Source organism: Monodelphis domestica, chromosome 4, assembly GCF_027887165.1.
Source record: "Monodelphis domestica isolate mMonDom1 chromosome 4, mMonDom1.pri, whole genome shotgun sequence".
NCBI classification, from domain to species: Eukaryota; Metazoa; Chordata; class Mammalia; order Didelphimorphia; family Didelphidae; genus Monodelphis; species Monodelphis domestica.
The window spans coordinates 154,635,080-154,659,632 of NC_077230.1; the positions used below are offsets into that span (position 1 = coordinate 154,635,080).

Consider the following 24,553-nt stretch of genomic DNA (forward strand, 5'->3'; position numbering starts at 1 on the left):
TTTAAACATCAAGATCTATTAAAAAAAAAGATAAAAATACAACCTAAATTCTAGTCCTGGTTCAGTCACTAGAACTCATTTTGTAGATATGGGCAAGTCATTTAAGCTCTGTGTGTAAGTTTAGAATCTTAGCCACTTAATGGGGTCATTACAAAAACCAATGATACAAGGGAAATATATATATATACACACATATATATGTAAATATATATGAATAAAAACCCTTACCTTCTGTCTTAGAATCAAAATTTTGTATTGGTTCCAAGGCAAAAGAGTGGTAAGGACTAGGCAATGGAAGTTAAGCAACTTGCCCAGGGTCACACAGCTAGAAAGTGTTTGAGGCCAGATTTGAACCTAGATCTTCCATCTCTAGGCCTGGCTCTTAATCTATGAAGCTACCCAGAGGCCCCCTCCCCCCCAAGGGAAATATTTAACGCTTTGAAATTTTGTGAATTTATTAGTAAAAGCACTCCTCTCACTGATACAGACTACAACCCATTCAGACCTCAGTAGATGTCATTCATAGCTGCTATGGCCAAAAAAATTCATCCATTGCCTCCTAGCTAACAATTCTGATTATGAGTCTCTTTGAGAATGCATATGTCTAGGGTCCCTACTTTAAGCCTCACTAGCAGGCAGTGACAGAACTAATGAAGAATCAGATGCCTTAATGGAGAGATATGAGAAAACTGAAAATAGGAAAAAAGGTTCATGTGAAAGCAAGATTCTTTTTTTCCCTTTGATATTATTCAAGTTCCTATTTCATGTATTGACTACTTACACTTCATTTATCTGTTTAGTTCAAATATAAATACTCACACTCACTCATAAAATAAAGGCATTCAATAATTATCTTTTGTTGAAAGAATGGTATCCCAGTCTCAAATACCCCTCCCAAATCTACATTAGCAGGCAAGTTAATGTTCCTGAAACAATGCTTTCAACTAATCCATTTTTTCTGCTCCAAAAACATCAATGCCTCTCCATGGACAAAAGGATAAAGGTAAAAGTTATATTGTAAGCTTAGCACTATAGATTTCTCCATAATCTTGCCTCAATCTCTTCTCCAACTTATCTGCCCACATTTCCCTAAAAGAACCCTTGGCTTCCACATGGTTCACAGACAACTTACATTCTTTAATTTCTTTGCTTTTTTTTAATATATCAATTCCCTAGGCTTAGGTATACCCCTTCACCAACTGGATATCCTATTGACTTCTTGCCTTAGCTCAAATCTTTTTCCTAAATGAAGCCTCCTTGTACCATTCTAATTCAAAGGACTCTCCTTTCTCTGAATTTAGCATACTATTTTACTTGGCAGTTAACCATTTGCTCCTTTTTGCCATTTTAATATTATATTCTTGTATTATTAACTTTCCTTTTTCTATCTAGATTGACATGAATAAAGACATACAGTTTTCTTATCAAATTTATTGAGACATGAAGCTCAGGAAGAATTGTTAATATTCTGGATTTTATATAGCCAGGGGCCAAAAGGATCAGGAAACCAAAACAATGGGAAAAATGAAACAAAGTAAAATTAAATTGAGACAAAGGTCTGCATCTATAAAATCAATTGTATATAAAATAATGGATGTATGGCTTGAGGTGAATTCATGTAAAAAAGGCTCAAGAGATGTAATTGGTTGCAATATACTATTACAGTTGGAAATCTGAAAATATCATAGAGTATAATTTTTTAAATTAATGTATTGATTAGACTTGTTATTTAATTGGTATAAATTGCTACAGATAAGGAACTTTCCTTATCAGTACAGGATGGCATCTTCTTTGAAACTTATGATCTTAAGAGTCATGTGGAGAACTGAAAAGTTAAGGAACTTGCTCAGGGTCATACAGTCCATATATGTCAGAGGCAGCCAGTTTTTCCTAACTTTGAGGCCAGTTCTTTATCTACTACTACTCCACGCTACAGCTTAAAAAATAACTAGATATTATCTATTCATTATTAATGAGGTGATCAGACAGATAACACTCTTTTGATAGGTTGGATACACTTGTGGTTTTCTCTGATCCTAAATGGAAAAAAGACTGGGATCACCAAAGACTCATTAATTCACCAAATGGAACTACTTTCCACTGGATCCAATTACTTCAATCTACCAAGTTTCAACACTTTGCTAGCACACTACTCTTTCCTATAACAATTTAAGTGTGTATAAAAAGTATTGTGGTAAGGGATGTCTTACAGGTACCAAAAGGCTGTATTCAGTACCTCAGATCCTTTAATATAGGAGAAGCTGACTGTCTTCCCCCACTCAACCAGTGGGCAGAAAATCACCCAAAGACTTGAAATATATAAAAATTTGATATCTATATTGTAGCTTTTCTTGAGAAGAGTGTTATTGGGAATCCCTGTCACTAGAAATCTCTCTTATCCTGCCAGCTACAATTCCTGCAAAAGAATTTCTTCTTTTGCTTGCAGTTCCTAACACCCTCTCTGATCTACCTCAGTTTCCCCAAACCATAACTATATAAGCTATTCTAAATAACCCTCAGATGATTTAGATTACAAGGTTGTCTCTGAGTTGATATTACAGAGTAGAAATAGCCAAGCCCTTTCTGAGAAACCACCCTGAGAGAGAAGTCTCTCAAAGTTCAAGAATCAGGTCTCAGGAACTAATCCAGATGTTGCTAACAAGATATTCTTCTTAGGTAGTCTGTACGAGTCAGGAATCTTTAATCACCTCCAAGGAAATAGGTTTTCCAAGCCAAAGTCACAGGGGAACAGCAGATCTCCAACAAGGTGCTTCCTCACTCAAATAGGTCCAAGGGAAAAAGCCCAGATTCAGTTGAACAAACTCCCTTCCTGACTTCAGGATTCTATCAACAAAGTTCTTAGCAGGTGCTCAACCCTTTACCTTAAAGACAAACTCTATTCCCTTAATCTCACTATTATAAGTACAGGGCTAACATGTTAAGAAAATAAATTTTTCTTGTCCCAATTAAGTACCTATGATGAATGTTTACAAACCTATGGCAGTTGTTCTTACATTATACGTCACTTGTAACTTTTAGTAATAAAACTAGAATGTTATTTTGGCAACTAACCTGAGAGCTCAATGTCACTGAAACTACAAAAATACAAGAACAGCTTATTTCCTATATGACCACAGGCCACAAATTCTGCTTTATGGGTGTTGAAAAACAAGTTTGCCCTACTGGTTGTCACAACATTTCTTTTGGTGTCATTGCTGGGACTGTGGTCTCATAAGGGCACAATCAACTGGGGAAATCGGTAACAATGCAAGAAGAAAATCCTTTGTTAATCAAAAGCTTTCAAAAACACAAAAAATTACTTTTTTGAATCAACATATATGTATATATATATAACTGTATAATATAATTTTAAAACTTAGCCACACTTAAGCAAGATGTATTACTGTAATACATTTAAAGATTATCACAAAGCACAGACTGTGGTAAGCATGTTATTTTAGCATAAAATTATATCAGTAAAAAATAAAGCCCTCTTTTTTTCCAACTGTAAATGTATTGTAATTTTCAGAAGCAAATATTCATCAATTAATAATGGAAAATATATCAGAGCAATGATGTTCATCAATCTGTCATAAAATTCATCAAGTTACTCAGTAAACAGTGAAATTCTACATAACCACATATCAAACACTTAAAAAACATTCTACTATGATATTCATTCAATATTAGAATCTTGGAAGAACAAAAGATCAAGAATATCAATGGAAATGATAAAAAAATATGGTACTGGCTAAGAGATAGAAGGGTGGATCAGTGGAATAGACTAGGGGTAAATGACCTCAATAAGCTAGTGCTCAATAAACCTAAAGACCCCAGCTTTTGGGACAAGAACACTATTTGACAAAAACTGTGGGAAAATTGGAAAACAGTAGGGGAAAATTAGGTTTAGATCAACATCTTACATCCTATAACAAAATAAATTCAAAATGGGTAAATGACTTAAATATAGGGAATAAATTCATAAACAAACTAGTTGAACATAGATGAGTATATCTGTCAGATCTGTGGGAAAGGAAGGAATTTAAGACAGAGACTACTGCAAAATGTAAAATGAATGCCTTTGACTATATCAAATTAAAAAGGTTTTGTACAAACAAAACCAATGCAACCAAAATTAGAAGGAAAGCAACAAACTGGGAGAACATTTTTATAACAAAATTCTCTGACAAAGGTTTCATTTCCCAAATATATAAGGAACTAAGTCAAATTTACAAAAAATCAAGCCATTCCTCAATCAACAAATGGTCAAAGGACATGAATAGGCAGTTTTTAAATGATAAAATCAAAACTATCAATAAGCACATGAAAAAGTGTTCTCAATCCCTCCTGATTACAGAAATGCAAATTAAAATAACTCTGAAGTACCACCTCACACTTAGCAGATTGGCCAATATGACAACAAAGGAAAGTGATAAATGTTGGCAGGGATGTAGCAAAATTGGAACACTAATACACTCCTGGTAGAGTTGGGAAATGGTCCAACCATTCTGGAGGGCAGTTTGGAACTATGAGCAAAGGGCTTTAAATGAATGTCTATCCGTTGACCCCGCCATACCATTGCTGGGTTTGTACCCCAAAGAGATAATAAGCAAAAATATGCATACACAAATATTCATAGCCATGCTCTTTGTGGTGGCAAAAAATTGGAAAATGAGGGGGTGTTCATCAATTGGGGAATGACTGAATATGTTGGTGATGAAATATTATTGTGCAGAAAAGCATAATATAGAAATGGAGGGATTATATGTGAACTGGAACTCCAGGAATTGATGCAGAACAAAAGGAGCGGAACCAAGAGAACATTGTACACGGAGACTGATACATTATAGCACAATTGAATGTAAAAGATTTTTCTGCAAGCAGCAGTGCAATGACCCAGGACAATCCAGAGGAAATTGTGAGAAAGAACACTATCCACCTCCATAGAAAGAACTGTGGAACCAGAAATGTATTAGAAAAATATATGCTTGATCACATAGTATGATAGGGATGTGATTAAGGTTTTGATGGTTAAAGGATCATTCTACTGCATATATGAATAACATAGAAATATGTTTTGAACAATGATACATGTATCACCACTGGAACTGCTTGTCTGCTTTGGGAGGGGGAAGGAGAGAGCGGTGAAGGGGGGTAATAAATCATGTAACCATGGAAAAATATTCTAAATAAAAATAAAATAATATTAGGATCTTACAATTAATTTCTTAAGGTTTTCTTTTAGCACAATCTATAGGATGTAAACATAGTGTGTGAAGAAAATGTACTCTTCTGGGGCCTCACACTTGACCTCATCTCTTGCCAAACATTTGACCCAGAAGCCAGGACTGTGTGAGGGAAATCATTATATTTAGTACTTACATACCTTTGGTTTTCCAAATTCTATGCATTTCAAAATAATATTAGAAAGAAGGAGAATGTTTTTCATTTTGCCTTGTCCAAAATAAGTCATTTTGTTTTAAGTAATGATTCTTATTTTTAGAGGTTTGGTCAATGTTCAAAAACCAATAATTTCCAATGGCAAAAGAAACAATTAAAAATGTAAATAAGACAGTTTCTTTTGGGAAGAGAAAATATTTTATTTTATTTTTTCAATTTTCTTTTTCTTAAAATTTTTTTTAATTTTAATAATAAATTTCCATATATGATCCATATTGTCTCCTTCCCTTCTTTACTCCTCCTTCTTGGAGCTGACAAGCAATTCAATCTGGGTTATACATATATCACACAAAATATATTTCCACATTATTCATTTTTATAAGTGAATAATCTTATAAAACCAAAACCCCAAAACACATACCCAAACAAACTAGTGATAAATCATATGTTTTCATCTGTATTTCTACTCCAACAGTTCTATCCCTGGAGTTACAAAGCATTCTTTTTCAGAATTTCAAAATTTGAAAACTGGTAATTTCATAATAATTTTAATAATCCTCAGAATTCTCCTAGATCATTGTATTGTTGTTCACAGCAAAGTATATCACATTTGATCACAAGAACATATTTTAAATAAAGTTCTATGTATAAAATAAAAGCTAATTTCATTTCTTAAGGAAAAGAATACACATTGACATTTTCTCTAGATTATGTAGTAAATAAAATCTACATAGAGAAAAACATTTCCCAGGGTTTTAGCTATATAGCCAAACTTCTAGAAACCAATTCAATTTGATCATTAAAACTATTAAGAGGTTTTCAACAAAGGTGATGTGTAAAGAACTTTAAAAAAATTAATGTTTCAGGGCTTCTTTGCATTTCTTATTGAATAAAACTCATTAAACTACTCAAAATTATCTTATATAATCTTATCTTCAATTTATCCAGTATTTTAAATATATGCAATGTGTAAGGCATCATGCTAATCCCAAGAGATACAAAAATGAAACCATTTTCCTTGAATAGTCTACATTTAACTGCAAAAATAAAATATGAAGAAAGATAAAAACAAATTTCAAATAATGATAACAAACTGGGGAAGAGCTGAGAAGAGGTTTTAGGAAAGTCCTTCCACAAAAAGGTCATACCTGAACTGTGCTGGGAAGGAAGTTGGTGATTCTAAATGACAGTGGTGAGGAGGAAGAGCTTTCTATTTATAGGAAATGACCAATAGGAAGGCATGAATCCCAGAGAATTAACCAGTTTAAAGAAGACCCGGGGCAGAAATTTAACTTTAAAGAATATGTTTCAAGTTTAAATTTTTTATAGCTTTATATTCTTGGAAAATATTTTGCATAGTGATAAAAACCATTATTATAATCAAACACTAATTAAAAATTGGGAACTAAAAAGAACTTTTCTCAGTGTGAAATGACCTGTTTGTCTTCTATTTTTCTAACACTTTTCTGGTTTCTTGATTTCTCCCTCACCCTATGTTTGTCCCCTTCTTTCCTCACACTGACCTTTAAAGATCTCTTCAACCCAGCCCGTTCTGGCCTCAGATTATTTTCTTCATTTTACTACGACTTCATTTGTGAGGAATGCCTATTTTCTGCCTTTTCCCCCACCTCATTTTTTCTTTTTTTTTGTCCCTTTGGGGAAATGGCTCTATCTTTAACTAAGACAAACAAAGTTATACAAACTAAGAAAGCAATACAGAAAAATTTTTGTTCCCAAAGGACAGTGACTGATGGTAGAACGCTACTAAAATTATAAAGAATATTTTATAGTTTGCACTATGCCATGGTTACTCTCCTTCTGCATGTGTACTCCAGTGTGTATGTGTGAGTGAGAGAGAGTGAGAGAGAGAGAGAGAGAGAGAGAGAGATAGAGAGAGAGAAAGAGAGTGTGTGTGTGTGTGTGTGTGTGTGTGTAGCTGTGAGATAATATATAAATAAGAAGAATTAGGTATCTTTTTTAGTGCATTATTTTTTAATGAGTTAAGAAGGGAAAAAAGCATGTAATAACACTATTTCAATAACAATAGGAAAATCTGTAGATAAATTGTACTGACTCTTGCATTATCATTATCCCAATTTCAATCTCAAATATATTTCCTTTCAAAGATTTGGCTTGTATGTAAAGTTCCAATGTTTATGTGTTGCCATTTAAGTACTTCATTCTATGAATATGAATCAAAGTAGTAAAAAACATTTTTGTACCTAACTGGAATAAAATCTTTTGCAGATCTGTATTTTGAAGGTCTCATATTTCTTTACAGAAAAGTTGCCATTTTAATTTCTTTTGTTTCATTAGTTCATATCTAATAGATTTATTCACTTCTATATTATAAAATGCTTTCAGTAGCTATCCCCTCCATAACATAATTCAAATTCAAAGGTTATTGCTTATAGTCTTCTTTTGCACTAAGAAATTTACAAAATTTCTCTATCATTAAATATCATTTCTCATCCAAATGTGAAACTTAACTGGCTTGTTTTCTGAAATAATATTAATTGTACTGCCATTAAATAAGGATTGTTTTGGTTACAAAAAATGAACTTTCACTTTGGACAGGTATCTTCACACAGATTATATTTTTATACCACAATATACTTTTCAGTTAACATATTCATGAAAAATTTTCCTTAAATACATTTGGGTTTTTATTTTAAAAGTTTTCATCAAATATAACAGAATAGTCCTTTGGAGTCAGATCAAGAAATGCATCAATGCTGTAATAATAATGCAGCAAGAAAATAGCTTTCTACTTAACCTAATATTTTCTAAAATGGAAATCAAGCAAGTAAATATACAAAGGGAAGGCCTTATGATGTTTTGTATATGGCTTCTTACATTTCCTCAAAGAATACTTACAGAGCTAGAAGAAGAATCAGGGTCATGTTTAGGGGGAAAAGGCATGCCTGTCATAAGCAACTAGAGTTACTTCAATAATATCAGATAAGTCTGAGATCCCTTCCCCCAATGACCTCACTTACCACTTGGCCCTCAAGGTCAGAGCCTATTTCAGGATATTTCCCTACTGGCCTCATCTTGACCCTACCAACAAAAATACTATCAAGATCTCTCCCTTTCACAACAGTATAACCCAAGGACTTCTGGACTTTGACATTGGCCCTGCCAATATATTCCAACATCTATCAGGCTTTACATCCACCTTACTGATGAATCAATGTGAGTTGTTTTCCCCAATCAGAATATGAACTCTTGGAGAACAACTGTGTCACTTTTCTATTGGTATTTCCATGGTGTATGGCATATAGTAAATATTTAATTTAATAAGGAAGTAGCAAGCTGGCACAATTGATAAGAGCACCAGATGGGGAGTTGGGAAAATGAGTTCAAATCTGGCCTCAGACATTTCCTAACAATGTGACTCTGAGCAAGTTACTTAACCCTGTTTGCCTCAGTTTCTTCATCTGCAAGATGAACTAGAGAAGAAAAAGGGATACCACTTCAGTATCTTTACCAAGAAAACTCTAAATAAGATCACAAAGAATCAGATATGACTGAGATGACAATCACCACCTATCTCTCAAACTTCTATTGTTCTCTGCTATCTCTAAATCAGACATACCAAATATTTGGGCTAATAATAAGTACAACGGAACACCACCACTCTCCCACATTTGTTGTTTGTCACAATTTCACATCCACTTTGGGAAACAGTATGGCTGGCCAGTATGTAAAGAGGGAATTTTGTTTCTTAACTACATTCAAAAGAGATTCCAACATCAACACAGAAAAGCGGAAGGAACAAATACTGAGCAACAAAGTACACAAATATATTAAAAGAAATACTACTTACTTCATGTGCTAACATTTTATAGAGTTCTTCTCTAGTTACAGAAATCCTCTCTCGGTCTGTACTGTCCACAACAACTATGACAAACTAAAATAATTATAAAACAAAATCATTAGTAATCACATAATAAATCCCTTAAAACTTATAAAAATGCACTATAGTGTAGTTAGGGTATTGAATTTGCAAGGGAGGAGGAACTGAATTTCAATACTGCTTCAGATATATAGGCAAGTCATGCTCGCTCTCTCTCTCTCTCTCTCTCTCTCTCTCTCTCTCTCTCTCTCTCTGCTGTGATATAGAGATAAAGCAACCACCTTACAGATAAGGATCATATGGATAACTATCTAAAGAACCCTGCAGACCTTAAAACATTATATAATTTGCATTATATGAGTGTCAGGCAGCTTTTGTAAGAGGGATTCTCCTCAGCCCAGAAATTCTCTACATCAATGAAATCCCAGGTCTGGACTCAAAACAAAACAAAACAAAAACAAAACAAAACCAAACCAAACAAACAAACAAAAAACCAAAGGGCAAAGAGTGTGACATGAACATACCACATCTCTACTATTTACTGATACAGTCAGTGATTGTGAAACAATCACTCTGTGTCTGTACAAAAACACACACCTTCTCCTTATTTGGCACTTTTGATACTTCCCAATATAACACTTCTTGAAAGGAAATATAAGAGGTGGGACTAGATGTGGAAAAAGGCCTGGCAGGAATCATACTATAACTTCTTAGTTTTATGAGCACTAGAAAACAAAAAGAAATTTGATTGCTCCAGATTTAACTAATTTGGTTCATGGTTGTACAGCAAACATTATGTTTACTCAAACTGCCTAAATTAGCATTTATTATTTTTAGATTTGTTTTATTTTTGTTTAGTTCTGGCCCTAGAAAAACAGATATCCTATATTAATAAAATAGGAAGAAAAGCTTTAGTACTCTTCCTCTTTTATTCTCTTGCTTCATAGGTAATGACTAGTGGTTTTATTCTTGAAAGAATCTTCCTTCCCATTATACTTTAACCAAAGTATCAACTTCAGTGCTGTTAACATGGCATGTTAATCACTATCTACAATATTAGGAAAGGGTGCTCTAAAGGAGTGTCTTTCCTTTGCTCTAAAAATGTGATCAAATTTGAGGCAGAAAGGAGGTGGTAGCATGCGGAAATATAAAATAGCAGGCAGTTGTTATTTCCATAGTTTTCTAGTGTTTGTAGGTTTATATTTCATTAAATCAAAATTGTGGGGATTTAAAAAAATGTTATTTTCTCAATTCATCTTGGAGGTTTATGCCACTGTATTCTTATAGGAAGAATCATCACTATCATCATAACTGACATTTTTAAAGCACTTTAAAAGTTTAAAAACACTTTACATAGGTCATCTCATTTGTAGCTCACAACAATCCTGTGAAGGCCAGTGATATTACTACCTCCATTTTATAAATGAAGAAATTGAGGAAGTTAAGTAATTTACCTTAGGCCAGAGTCAGGATTCAAACCCAAGTCTTCCTGACTTAAAGTCCAATACTATTCTATTCACTACATCCCAAAGCTTCATAATACCGGTACCATCTTATCAAGTCATTTTAGCCCCTTTTGACTACAAAGTACTTGGCATAATTAGCATATTTAGTCAGACTATTATTAACCTAATTTTATAGATGAAGAGGCTCAAGTGACTTGGCCAGGGACACATGGTTGCAGCCAGAGCTCTTTCTGCATGACAAATAAAAATATTCCCCTCTATTGAAAAGAGTCAACTACAATATTGGTTAAATAAATGGAAATTTTGTTTTTCATTTAAATATATATGCATAAGTATTTACCTAGGTTCAGCAACCCCTCAAAATCAGAAATTTATTGCATTATACATTAAGGGAAAAGATGCAAATGACAAGATAACAAGCTGAAGATAAGAAATTTAGACAAAATAGCAACTTTTGGGGTACCCATCCATTGAAGCCAAACTCCTAAACTTTCGATTTGAACATTACTCTACAATGAGAATTAATGCTGACAATGAACATCTTGAAATTCCAAATCAAAGATTAAATTAAAATTAAGTTCATGATACCATATTTACTAAAGCAGGAAATGAATTAATTTTACAAAAATTTTCAATGGAGATTGAAAATCTTTTAAATTTCAGATAATTAATCATACTGTTCTATCTATACAAGCATCTGATTAAAAGAAGTTTTAACATAACAAAGCATTACCTCAGTGTTAGTATAGTAAGTGTTCCATGAAGAACGAAGAGATTCTTGGCCGCCAATATCCCACATTAGGAAACGTGTATTATTAACTACTATTTCTTCAACATTACTTCCTATAGTAGGGGATGTATGTACAACTTCATTCATAGAACTGTGGGGGAAAAATCAATCCATCATATCATAATCAGAAAGAACTGCTGTCTAATTCTCCCAATTTTTCTACTAAGCAATAAAATCTTTCAATTCTATGAATGTCTCTTCACATTATTTTACATTCAAACCTACCAATCACAAAGTATGTTAAAAGAGTATAAGAGGAGGTGGTCCCAAACATGAAAAGAGCTGTTTCTCGAGAACTTTAGAAAACTCCTGGTAGGTAAGTAGGAATCCTGTGATCTCATATCAGAGAACTGCATTATTTACTTACTTTTCATAGGTAACAGATGGCATATAGAAAAAGGGGGTGGCCTATATATGAATAAATGGCAAAGCTACAAATTGAAATCTGAACTTAGAGTCTTTATTTAGAACCAGAATCCAGTCTACCTCCTTATAGAACAACTTAAATTTTAGATGTAATTTTGTTTTTGCTTTCCCTAATTATCAAACACTTAGATATGGAACACAATCAGTCACAACTAAATTTTCTTTAAAAAAAAATTAATGAATACTTACAATTGGTAAAGAATGGTGGTTTTCCCTGCATTATCCAGACCAACAATGATAACTTTGTGCTCTGAAACAAAGATAATACTAGTAAAGTAGATGGATAAAGGATCCAAAATAACAACAAAGAAAAGAATTCATATTTTACTTGTAGCCTTCTGTCTTTACATTGATAAGAATTCAGGTGTCTTATATCACAATTAGTGCTGACTCAAAGAAGAAAATCATCAAGTTTGAACAAGTTCATTTATAGGACCCTACTGACAAAGTAGGTATATAATACATTTTTTACTGAAATTAAATGTCTCATCCTTATTCCATTCACCAAATTCCAGTTCTATCAGAGACATAAGATACTGACAGGACTTTAAGGTAGGAGATGCTTTAAAAATGATCTATCTAGTCCAACCCATCATTTTACAAGTGAAGAAACTGAGACCCAGTGGCTTTTCCAGGAAGACAAAAAGGCATAGGTCTAAAATTTGACCCCAGGTACTTGCTCTGAAATTGCTATTTTTCTTCAACAAAGGAATAACACTTTTCTGTATAACTAGACTACACTGGGACAACTCCTGCTATAGTAGACAATGGATGATGTCTTTGTATCATCTAAGTGGACTTAAAGTTCAATACATATAAAGGGTATAACACACCCAATAAACCTTTTTGGTTTTAGCTGCATTAATAAATACAGAATGCAGTGTGTGACTTTTACAATAGAGTTGAGGAAATTCAAAGAAGGAATTTTAAAAATGTGTTGAACAATGGCAGTATCTCTAGCAAAAATGCTTAGCCTCCTCCTCCTAAGCTAATATGGAATGGAAATGAAGGTCAATGGAATTGAAAAAGAAGGTAGAAATGGTATCATGTTGAAAACAGATATTGAAGTCCCAAAAGATAAAAAGTAGGAGAGAGCAAGGAGAGAAAAAATATTAGTTGGGTGTTTTGAAATTATCTAGAAGGAGAAAGAGGGAGAGGGAGAAAAAGAGAGAAAATGTGTGTGTATGCATGTGTGTATTGCAATGAGGGAGAGGGAGAGCAGTACTAGTAGATGACAACAGTGATGACTGGGAGACAGTGATTTAAGCACCTGATAAAACTTTATATTCCTTCATATGATAGATACCCAACTATGTGAACTTCACTTCTAGACCATGTTAATGTTTATCCAGCTAAAATAATACGAATATACAATTTTACAAACTATCCCCTGTATTATTTTTTTAGGTCTATCGCAGTACCTCCTAACTACATCCATCTTTTTTAAAAACTTATCCTATTCCCAGTCTCTTTAACTCTTTATCAGATTTGCTCTAAAGAATACTTGGCTCAGCCCCACATTCAATAGTCCTTCTATCTAAATAACCAAACAAATGAATACAGAAAATAACAAAAGAGAATATAGAAAGCTAAAAGTGGGTGTGAAATTCAAATCACAACTAAGACTTCCTTAATTTAGTCCCAACTTAACCTTCCACTCTCATTTCCCACTCCATTCCTTCATTGTCTGTTCCAACAATATTAATTAGTCACCACCCTTACAAATACATCATGGATTTTCCAGCCCTATGTACCTTTTTGCTCATAGAATATTCCACAGATAAGAAACCAAGACAGTGGATTGAATTTCTGACCACCCTAAAAATTAAGTTTTACTCAATAATGTGAAATATTGGCCTTTTGGGGAGAGCAGATTTCAAAAGTTTTAAGAAAGAATGGCCTGAAATTGTTCAGAGGATGTTAATCAAAGAGGGATAAGGTACTTTTAAGAATGAAATTCTAACAACATTAACAAAAATATTTCTTATGAAAAAAGGGAACAGCTGACTAAAGAGACTAAAGTAGGATGAACAGGGTGAAGGCAAAAAAATGAAGATGAAAGCAAAAGTGGCACAGATCTGGAATATTAAAATCCAGAGATTTGGGATGGACGCTGAGAAAACTTAACAAAAGCTACTTGGGGACAAGAGAAAGAGCAAAGAAGGAACAGACAAACTAAATGCCAAGGTATTGAAGGAATTCGAAAACAGGCTTGCTGGTCTGCTAGTTATATTTCCAACAAATGTGTTTACTCATAGGTGAAATACTGTGAAGATGCTCTAAGTGTACATCCTAGTTTTTCTTTTCACTACACCTTAAAAGTTGCCCATCAACTACATTCATGATTAGCTTCTAAAAGAACCTATCCCAAATTCTTAGTCTGTTTCTGGATTCTAAAACTCAAAATACTTAGAAAGTAATGCTGGAATCTGAATTTTCATGAAGAATCTTAAGGTATAGGAATAGATACTAGTTCTTGCCTAGGGATAAAGGCAATCTAATGAATGTTGTAAAGAAAAATCTGAATATTCCTTCAAAACTCAGCATGAATGCTACATAGAAGGCCTTTCTTGATCACTCACAGCTAATAGTGTGTCTTCCCAGCAACCACTAAGAAATTACCTTGTATTTATTTTGTATAAATTTTTTATTTACATATATATGTACACACACATACATGTTATTTCTCCTGATAGAATGTAAGCTCCTTTAGGATAGGGAGTTTTCATTGAATCTCAGATAGTGCCTAGAACACAGACTATGGAGAAGTGTGCTGAGATGACTGCTGATTGATCTAAGGCTTGTGAATATAATAATCAGGAGTAGATAAAACTGAAAATAGTGGGGCAGAAACCCCCCCCCAACTATATTCATTTGCTAAGTCAGCTATAAGTGATACATGAACACTAATACCAATAAAGAGAACCATATAAGATAAGATTGATATATGCCAAGATGAGGCCTTTATAGTAACAATATTCTTGCTTAGATGCCAATTATGGATAAAACAAGGAAGTACAGATTTTAATGGAAGCAGATAAATTCGATATGACTACAACTTTTGCAAAATCATGGGAGATACAAACTATGAAACTAGAAAAAAAATGTCCTAACTTTCAAAAAGGGAAAGGTTTCTTCAAATGACAGATCAAATTGAATGATATCAATATATGGACAAAATTCTTGAATGCATTACAATAAATATAATAAATGGTTTTATGGTCACTTAGAAAGAAAACTACTTCAAAACTTTTACAGTAGTTTGCCTTTGTGTTATTATTTATGTTTGTTACAAGGGTAATATGGGAGAATAAGAAAATAATATATATTTTTTTAATTTTAAAGCAGATGTCACCTTATCCAATATGGATAAGTCATACTGGATGAACCTTGATTCACTTTTTGGGCAGCATTATTACCCTTGACTTTCAACAAAGTATTTTTACAAAGTTTCCCACAATATCCTTGTGATCAAAATGCAGGAAATTGGGCTAGGTAATTGCATAGATGAGTTGATTCACAACTATCTGAACAGCTGGGCTCTCAAGAGTAGTGATCATAGCCAGTCTAGAAAGTGGTCTCCAATGGAGTGCAATAGGAACTGTTGTGGTCATGTTCTAGTCAATATTATCAGTGTCTTGGGTGAAAGCTAATCAAATCTTCGAAGGACACAAAGCTGAAAGGAACAGATAATAAAGAAATGACATAATCAGGATCTAAAAAGGCAGTGATAAAGTAGAAACAAGACTGGCTCCAAAGTCAGAGAACTTCAAATTGAAATCTTAGGCAAGTTATTTAGCTTCCCTCATACAATTTGAAAATATTTCTACACACACATACAGCTCAGAGGCCTAAAGGATCATTAAGAACAGTATCCTCATTTTAGAGATGAAACTGAAGTCTTTATAAATAAAATACACTTAAAATACAATATGCTGGGGGGTAGCTGGGTAGCTCAGTGAATTGAGAGCCAGGCCTAGAGATGAGAGGTCCTAGGTTCAAACCTGGTCTCAGACACTTCCTAACTGTGTGACCCTGGGCAAGTCACTTGACCCCCATTGCCTAGCCCTTACCACTCTTCTGCCTTGGAACCAACACACAGTATTGATTCCAAGATGGAAGATAAGGGTTTTAAAAAAATAATTAAAAAAAATACAATAGGCTGTTTATAGTAAAGGTATTGTAATTTTGCAGATAGAGAATAAGCCCCATAGCTCTTAGAGATGGTTTTCACATACATAAGACATAATTGGCCTTAGGTTTCTAGATTATAATACCACCAAAAAACTATTTACTACATTTACTTCTATATTTTTTTCATGGAGGTGTAAAGCTCAGCTAAACTAAAAAATATGCCAAACATAGAAAATAACCGAGAACCACTAACTAAGTCCATATTTCTAGATTCAGGGATATACCATGATTCTAAATAGATGAATCCAACTCTTTTTAAAAGGAAAATCAGAAAAAGATCTACAATTTCCCTCAGAATTCATTTTAGTATCAACAACCTCTTTCCTTCATCTAAAATTTCCTTGCTACAATAAAACTGTATAACTTGTCATCTTCAAGTAAATATAATCCATGATCGTCCTTCATTTACTTAATAATAACATTGGTCATTCCTCAAGGAATTATTACCCAACCACAAATAGGATGCTTTAATTTATGCCAAAAAGGGTCTTCTGAAGTAATGCCTATACCATAAACCTCCAGTAACTACATCAAATTCTTTTTATTTGTGTTACACAGCTGGGAAGCGTCTGACGCCAAATTTGAACCTCATAATCCAATGTGTTCTCTCTCTCTCTCATAAGCTCCTTATCAGTCAGAAGCCCAGTTTTAATAATCTCAAACAATATACCTAGCATGTAGTAAACAAAGTGAAACGCATTACAATAGCATTTTATCATGGAATATCTCTCCTAGCAGTCACTATTTTGTACCAACATCCCTTAGATGCCTCATTTCGCCTAAAGGTATCAACTAAGGTATCCCATTGCTGTTCTTTAGTCAATTAGCTTTCAATATAATCAGCCATAAAGCAGTACTGCTGGATGAAAAGAAAATAAAATAAGACATTGCTTAGTATCACCCATACAGTAAGTTCTGAAGTTCTTTCAAAAGCTTTCTATGAAAAATAAGTTGGAATGCATTTATTCCCTGGTAAGATAAGCAACCAGAAAAACATAAATAAGTGACTGTCAGATATCCATCCTATTAGTGAGTGAGCTTACTAACAAAGTTTCAATGCATTTAACATTAAAATAAAGTGATACAAAAGTATTTTACCTTTAAAGATCACTATAATATTCAAAAGTAACCTTTACCACCACTAAAAAATGTCTAAATAATGTAGTGGCATATATTATTCACTGACTTTTGATTATATACAACTCATTTCAATAGGTCCTTGTACCATATGTTTCTCAAAAGTATTATAGATTTGCATTATAAGTACTATATTAAAATGTCCCAGGCTGAGAAATATCGGAACTTTTAACAAACCCAAAACATGCTATTATTCTTCAGTACAATGCCTGGCACAGTATCTTGTACACAACAGGTACTTATAAATGCTTGCTGAATTGAATCCTTTAGCATTTAAACCTTTACTAACTGTTGACAAGTGGTTATTGCTAAAAGCACAAATCTAATTTTTAAAAGACAGAAAATTGAAGACTACAGGGTTCATCGAACTGTCAAAGTTTCCAAATATTCACAGCAGAGATGAACTAATGTCTTAGATAAAATGTTAAAAAGACAACACATCCTAAAACTGGAAGGTAGTGAAAGATCAACTGATCTATTCCTCAGAGCCAGGTAAGATAGCATGTCATAGAGATAATGCAACTGAATCTCAAGGAAGTTACATTTTAGAGCTCAAAGAGACCTAAAGGATCATTAAATACAGTATCCTTATTTTACAGATGATGAAACTAAAGCCTAGAGAGGTATAACACTTGCCCAGTATATACAGCTAGTTATTAAGAATCATGGACAATTTTTCACTATTTTAGAGCAAATACACATGTAAAAAGTGAATGTAATTTTGATATACCTTACTTCCAACTAGAATTATTATATATGTTCTGTCAATTAAAGTAGTTTCTTGAATTAGTATTTTTGTTTTCTTAAATTAAATAAACAATGGACATAACGATTATAAATTGTAATCCTACTCTCTATCAATCATCTCACTCTTTAGGGAGTTGAAACATAAAGGAGTAATAGGTGGGGTGGTGACTAGCCACAGAAACCACTTCACATTCAAATGTGACCTAAGAACTTGGGTATATGACAACACCATGAGCAGCATATACAAAGAACAGCTTATAAATTTTTGATAGCATAAGTGATGAGTCAGGAAACTAGGTTTAAAAAACAGAAAAGATGTTAGGAAAATCCCATTCTGAAGATTTTTGTTTTTTCATGAAGGTGTTAATCATTTCTCTATTTTAAAGGTCAGTACTCATATTTCACAATAATTCTTGAAGAATAACATATTCATCTGTTTCAAAGGAACAGATTTATACAAAACTTATATATGAAGTATCAATAATTATGGAAATAATTGGCTGGTAAACTTTTATAACTGCAATCAGTTCCAAAACCAGTTTAGAAAAAGGATAAACTATTTTTTAAAAACTAAAGGGGGTGGGGGGGGGGGCTGGGTTGCTCAGTATATTGAGAACCAGGCCTAGAGACAGGAGGTCCTAGGTTCAAATCTGGTCTCAGCCACTTCCTAGCTATGTGACCCTGGGCAAGTCACTTGACCACCATTGCCTAGCCCTTACCACTCTTCTGCCTTGGAGTCAATACTCCAAGACAGAAGGTAAGGGTTTAAAAAAAAAAAAACTAAATTAAATCAGGGGTTCTTATTCATGGGAGGGAGGGGTTGTCTGGATGAATTCTAAGGAATCTGTGAACTTGATTAAGGGGAAAAAAAATCACACCTTTATTTTTGCAAACCTCTAACTCAAGGGTTCTTAACATGGGGTGAATGAACTTTTTTGTACTCCAAAAAATTCTGATAACTGCATTTTCAACAGGATTAGTTTCCTTTGTAATCTTATGTAATTTATTTAATGCACTGGAAAACATTATTCTGAGAAAAGTCCATAGAAGTACATGACACCATACCAACCCTACTTTCCAAAATTTAGCATTTTCCTTCTATTATGAATGTAGGCAAGGGGTGTCTATGACTGTCATCAAGAAAAATCAGACATTTCTATATTACATACAGATGTTGCTGATATCAAAATATTAATTACGGCACATCACTGAAAATTATATTTTCATGCCTTAAAAGTACTTTCAGGCAACCATTTCATAATACTTAAGAGATCAGAACAGCAAAAACCAAACAATCTAAAGTGTCAAACAGCTTTAACTACAAAATATTTGACGTGGGTCCTAACAAATACCCAAAGAATACTACTCTAAAGGGCTGAAGAAAGAACCCCAGGGAATTAAAGGCATTCCAAGTTGGAAAAGAAACAAAGGTTAAGATTTGGAAGGAGGCTTTTTAGCTATTATCTTGTCCAATCTGCTAATTTTCCAGTCAAGGAAAAAAGAGAGCTACAGACCTGGAATTTATCTCAATTATGACTGCTAAGCCCAAGATCCCTTAAGTTTTGCAGACTATGAAAACCTCTCTCGATTCTCAGTGAGGTTCAAGTTTCTACAGGGCTAAAGGGGAGTAATTTATAGAACGTCCCCCAGTCTCCCCAGACTCCAATTAGAAAAGTTGGAAGGCGGTGTGGGTCGCCAGCCTGGCCAAACAGGTGGAAACCCAACAATCCCGAGGTGGGGTGGGGGTGCAGATGAGAGAGCCTATTCTTCTCCTCCACTTCCTATCACATTCCCAGAAAAAGGAGACTCGTAAAGCTCGGGAGCAGGGACCTCAGGAAAAGAGGACGATGTGCAAGGAAGCATCTCCCGACTTGTCCGAGGGAAGAGGGTGCTGGATCGGGGGCTCCGGATCCGAGGGGATTCCTGGCGCGCCTCTTTCAGCGGCTCTCCGGGAGCCCCATCTTCCCCTACCCCCATGGAGCACGCGCGGGTGCCACGGCTAGAAATGTCCCTTTTGCCTCCCCTTAGGCGTCTCCCGTCTCCCCTCCAGCTCAGGCCTCCCTCCTTTTCTCCCTCCCTCCCTCCCTCGTCTCTCACCCTGGTGATTGAACAGTCTCCATATCCTGGTGAAGAGGATTCCCATCCTCAAAGCAGCAGCCCCCGCCCCGGCCACCCAGGCCGCCTCCCCTCCCCCGGCTCAGTACCCGACGGCCAAGGGGAAGGAGGGAGAAAAGGAAGAAGACAAGCCAGAGTCCCCACGGCCTCGGCGGCTACTGCTCTTGCCACCGGCCCGCTCTACGGGAGCCGGAGGGAGGCCGAAGCCCAGGCTGCCGTGCTGCGCATGAGGCCCCGCCGCCGCTGCCGCTGCCGCTGCCGCTGCCGCCGCGGCGCGCTCGCGGCTCGCGGACATCGCCGCCTCGTCGGGAAGGAGCCTTACGGGCCACCGTCACCCCCCCCCTGCTTCCCCACCCCCACCCCCAAGCGCTGGTCTCCGGCGGCAGCAGCGGCTAGGGGCCACCGCACGTGGGCGGGGCGGGGCGGAGCATCGAGGGTGGGCTGAAGGGGGCGGGATGTAAAGGAGGATGGAAGGACTCGTGCGCGATGGGCGAGGCCAAAGGAAGGGAAAGGTAGAAGCAACTCTCCCGAGTCAGGTCATTTTCATTACGCCCGCCCGGCGGGGAAGTCAGTTGGTCGTTAGTGGGCCAACACACCTCAGTCCTTAGGCTGGGGCTCGACTCGGGCCCCGCCTTCGCCCCCTTCGGATTTCGGACGAGTCTGGGCTGCTTCTCTTCCCTGCGAGATCGCTTCAGGGCTTTTTACTCCTCCGTGAGTCATCGTGGAAGATCCGTGGGACCCCACCCCCATCTCCCCGCACCCGCTTCGATTCGGCTCTTATCCTGTACCAGAAAGGTACCTGGCAGCTTCAGGAGCGAAGACAGTTCCGAGGTCACCTTGGCCAAACTCCCTGGAAGAAGTTCTTTAAGGCCCCCTCCGCCTGAGCCCAGGAGAGTCCGCCCAGAGGGACGGAGAGTCGGAGAGTGCTGCCCTGGTTACTAAAAGACATTTTTAAAGCCAGCCTACTACCACCATCATAGTCCCAAAAAGATTCTGACAAAGTGCAGCTCTGAACACCAGGTTGGCGGCTGTAGGTGACTCAGCTGTGCCTTTAGAATCCACTCTGGTGACTTGGATCTGGCTTTGTATGCAGCCGCGAAAGGGTTGGCCTCCAGGTTATGAGTTTGTCTATTCTGTAATTCGTGTAGCCGCGTAATTTGCAATCTTTTTCGGATGGAATCCCTCGACTACCTCTTCTTGAAATTTGCACTCTGGATATAATATCAGCCTATACAGTTACTTGGTGTCTATTCTCACCGGCCCCCACCTGATCATTCTTCTTTATTTAGGAGTTCACTACAGTGCCCTAGGCTACAAAATCCGAGCTTATATCCTGGGACTCAAATTTGCTTGGGGCAGACCTCTAATCTTTTCAAATACCCTTATTTCCCAAGTTATTCAACCTTAACTCCCAAGATCGACACACCTTTGCCTCACATAAGTAAACTATACTTTTCAGTCGCACATGGGCTATTAGTAAGTGGTCCATCTCCACAATTTTTATCTGAATTAATATTCCATCCTTCATCTCTTCCCGTGCTAAATTTATCCTTCCCAAAACTACATCATAGTTTCATCAGCTGGGTCCTACTACTTTCCTCTGGAATCATATTTAAGTAATTCAACTTTATATTTTCTTCTGTATTTGAACTTCTTGCTCCCTTGTCTGCTCATTTCTTTCCAAACCCAATCCTGAATTATTCTGACCTCTTTTTCTCCTATTAAGATTTTTCTTTTTAAACACCATGGAGCAATCCTGCTATTTGGGACCACTACAGATTTTTGTTCTGCAATCATAACATGGCTGTTGCAGTTATATAACAGTCTTTTTAACTCTTCTCCTGACTGAATCTTTTCATTTATCATAGCATCTGTTTCAAACTCCACTCTGCTCACTACCCTTTTCCTTCCTCCTCCTCAGCAGAGGAATTCACCTGATACTTGACTGAGAAGATGAAAGGTTTCCATCTTGGGCGCCTCCCCAGTAATACACTTAAGACCATCTCAGTATCATCCCTTATTCAAACAATAAACAATTAAATGTTCATTCACATCTACTATGTGCCAGGTACTGTTCTAGACACTGAAATTAAAGTTTTTTAGATGAAATAATTTCTAAGGACTTACATTTTATCAGAGCAGACATGTACATACTGTATATGTATATTTATATTTGCTACTATCCTTACCTCACTACATTATATTATTGCCCTAATCTTATGATAGGTAAGAGATCAGGAAAAGCTTTAGGTAGAAGGGTTTCATCTGCATCTTGATGGAAGAGAGGAATTCAATGAGGCAGAATGGAGAAGGGAGGGTGTTATATACCCAAAGCACAGCTAGTGAAGGCTCTGAAATGGAGTAAAATATTGAATTGAAGAAGGAGAAGGTCAGTTTTGGACCTTAAAAGTATGAAAAGAGGAATAATGTATAATGGGACTTGTCAACATGGAATCTAGAAACCCTGAACTTCTAGCCTAGCAAGATCTGATGAACCCTAAGTTTTAGTACTAGATTGTAAGTCGGAGACCCCGGTGTTTCTACTTGTTCCCTGTGAGAATCCACCCTGAAGGGAATCTCAGACTGGCAGTTTCAGACTGAATAATAGACTAAGGTAAAGACAATCCCCACAGGTGGGGCCAAGCCCAAGCCAAGTGATTCTTTAGCACCATACGCAGTGCATCAGTCTCAAAAGCAGAAGGTCTGGAGTCTGATCCTCAGAAGAAGGGTGTGATACAGTGGGAGAGGCTTCTGGAGACAAGAAGAGTCACTTGGCTTTGGCTTAGCCTCCACCTCAAGTGGATTGTCTTTACTTTAGGGTTCATTATTCAGTCTGAAACTGCTAGCCTGAGATTCCCTTCAGGGTGGATTCTCACAGATACAGGGAACAAGTACAAACACCAGGATCTCCCACTTACAATCTAGTCCTAGAACTTAGGGTTCATCAGATCTTACTAGGCTACAAGTTTGGGATTTCTAGATTCCATGTTGAAAGACTGAAAAGGTACATTGGAGGTAGATTGTGAAAGGCTTTTAAAGTTTATTGTTTAGTTGTTTTCAGGCATGTCTGATTCTGGGACCCTGTTTGGAATTATCTTGGCAAAGTTCCTAGATATACCATTTCCTTCTCCAGCTCATTTGATAGATGAAGAAATTGAGGCAAACAGGGTTAAATGACTTGCCAAGTTCACACAGTAAGTTTCGGAGGCCAAATTTAAACTCAGGCTTCCTGACTCTATGTTTGGTGTTCTATCAACTGTGCCACTTAGCTGACCTTTAAAGATTAAAAAGGAGTTTATATTTTATTTTAGAAGCAGTGAGGAACTTTGGAATTTATTGAAAAGAGCAATGCCAACTGCTATACTTGTGGCTTGAGCCTATTACTTCCTATAACTTTTGGAGGCTTGACCCTTTAATCCTCCCATCTTTCTCCCTAATTTTCAATTTACTTATTTCCTGGCTCCTTCACTACCTACAAAGATACTCAGATATTCCAATACTTAAAAACCTTCCCTTGATCTTGCCATCCCTTCAAGCTTTCATCTCTCATCCTTTTATCAGACAAACTCCCAAAAATAAAAGCTGTGTACAATGAATGCCTTTAGTTTCTCATTTCCAACTCACTTCCTGCCCTCTTGCTAGCTGCCTTCCACCAATCAACAAACATTTATTAAGCACCCTTATATGTCAAGCACTGTGCTAGGCCAATACAAATAAATCCTCTTCTGAAGAAGTTTTCTATCAAACATCTACATATATAAGAATATATAGAACATATATACTGAATAAATACAAGGAGTTAAAATCAAAAGAATTAAGGAGGGAGGGCATGACTACCTTTTAACTAAAACTATATTCTCTGGTTACTGAAGACCTCTTTAAAAAAAAATTTGGTCAATTTCAAACCTTATTCCTTGGTTACAAAAATCATTTTCTATTCCTCCCCTCACTCTTCCCTCCTCCCATAGCTGACACACAATTCCACTGGGTATTTCATGTGTCCTTGATCAGAACCCATTTCCATGTTGTGGGTATTTGCACTAGGATGTTCATTTAGAGTCTAAATCCCCAATCATATTCCCTTCAACCCATGTCATTGAGCAATTGTTTTTCTTTGGTGTTTTCACTCCCACAGTTTTTCCTTTGAATGTGGATAGTGTTTTTTCTCCTATATCCCTCTAGGTTGTTCAGGATCAATGCATTACCACTAATGGAGGAGTCCATTACATTCTATTGTACCACAGTGTATCAGTCTCTGTGTACAATGTTCTCCTGGTTCTGCTCCTTTCGCTCTGCATCACTTCCTGGAGGTTATTCCAGTCCCCTTGGAATTCCTCCACTTTATTATTCCTTTGAGCACACATTCCATCACCAACATATACCACAATTTGTTCAGCCATTCCCCAATTGAAGGGCATC

The 24,553-nt window shown here is 36.1% G+C and overlaps 1 protein-coding gene across 1 annotated transcript in view; it reads right to left on the minus strand.

Moving 5' to 3' along the window:
* ARL5A (ADP ribosylation factor like GTPase 5A) overlaps nt 1–20,561 on the minus strand; it is a 32,711-nt gene extending 12,150 nt beyond the window's left edge. The window contains exons 1-4 of the mRNA XM_003341243.4: nt 20,117–20,561; nt 12,131–12,191; nt 11,459–11,606; nt 9,230–9,313 (exon numbers count right to left, since the gene is read on the minus strand). Of these exons, the coding sequence (XP_003341291.1) occupies nt 9,230–9,313; nt 11,459–11,606; nt 12,131–12,191; nt 20,117–20,162 (339 nt within the window). The 5' untranslated portion in view covers nt 20,163–20,561. The remainder of the gene's footprint in view (nt 1–9,229; nt 9,314–11,458; nt 11,607–12,130; nt 12,192–20,116) is intronic.
* Nucleotides 20,562–24,553: the final 3,992 nt, after the last annotated feature.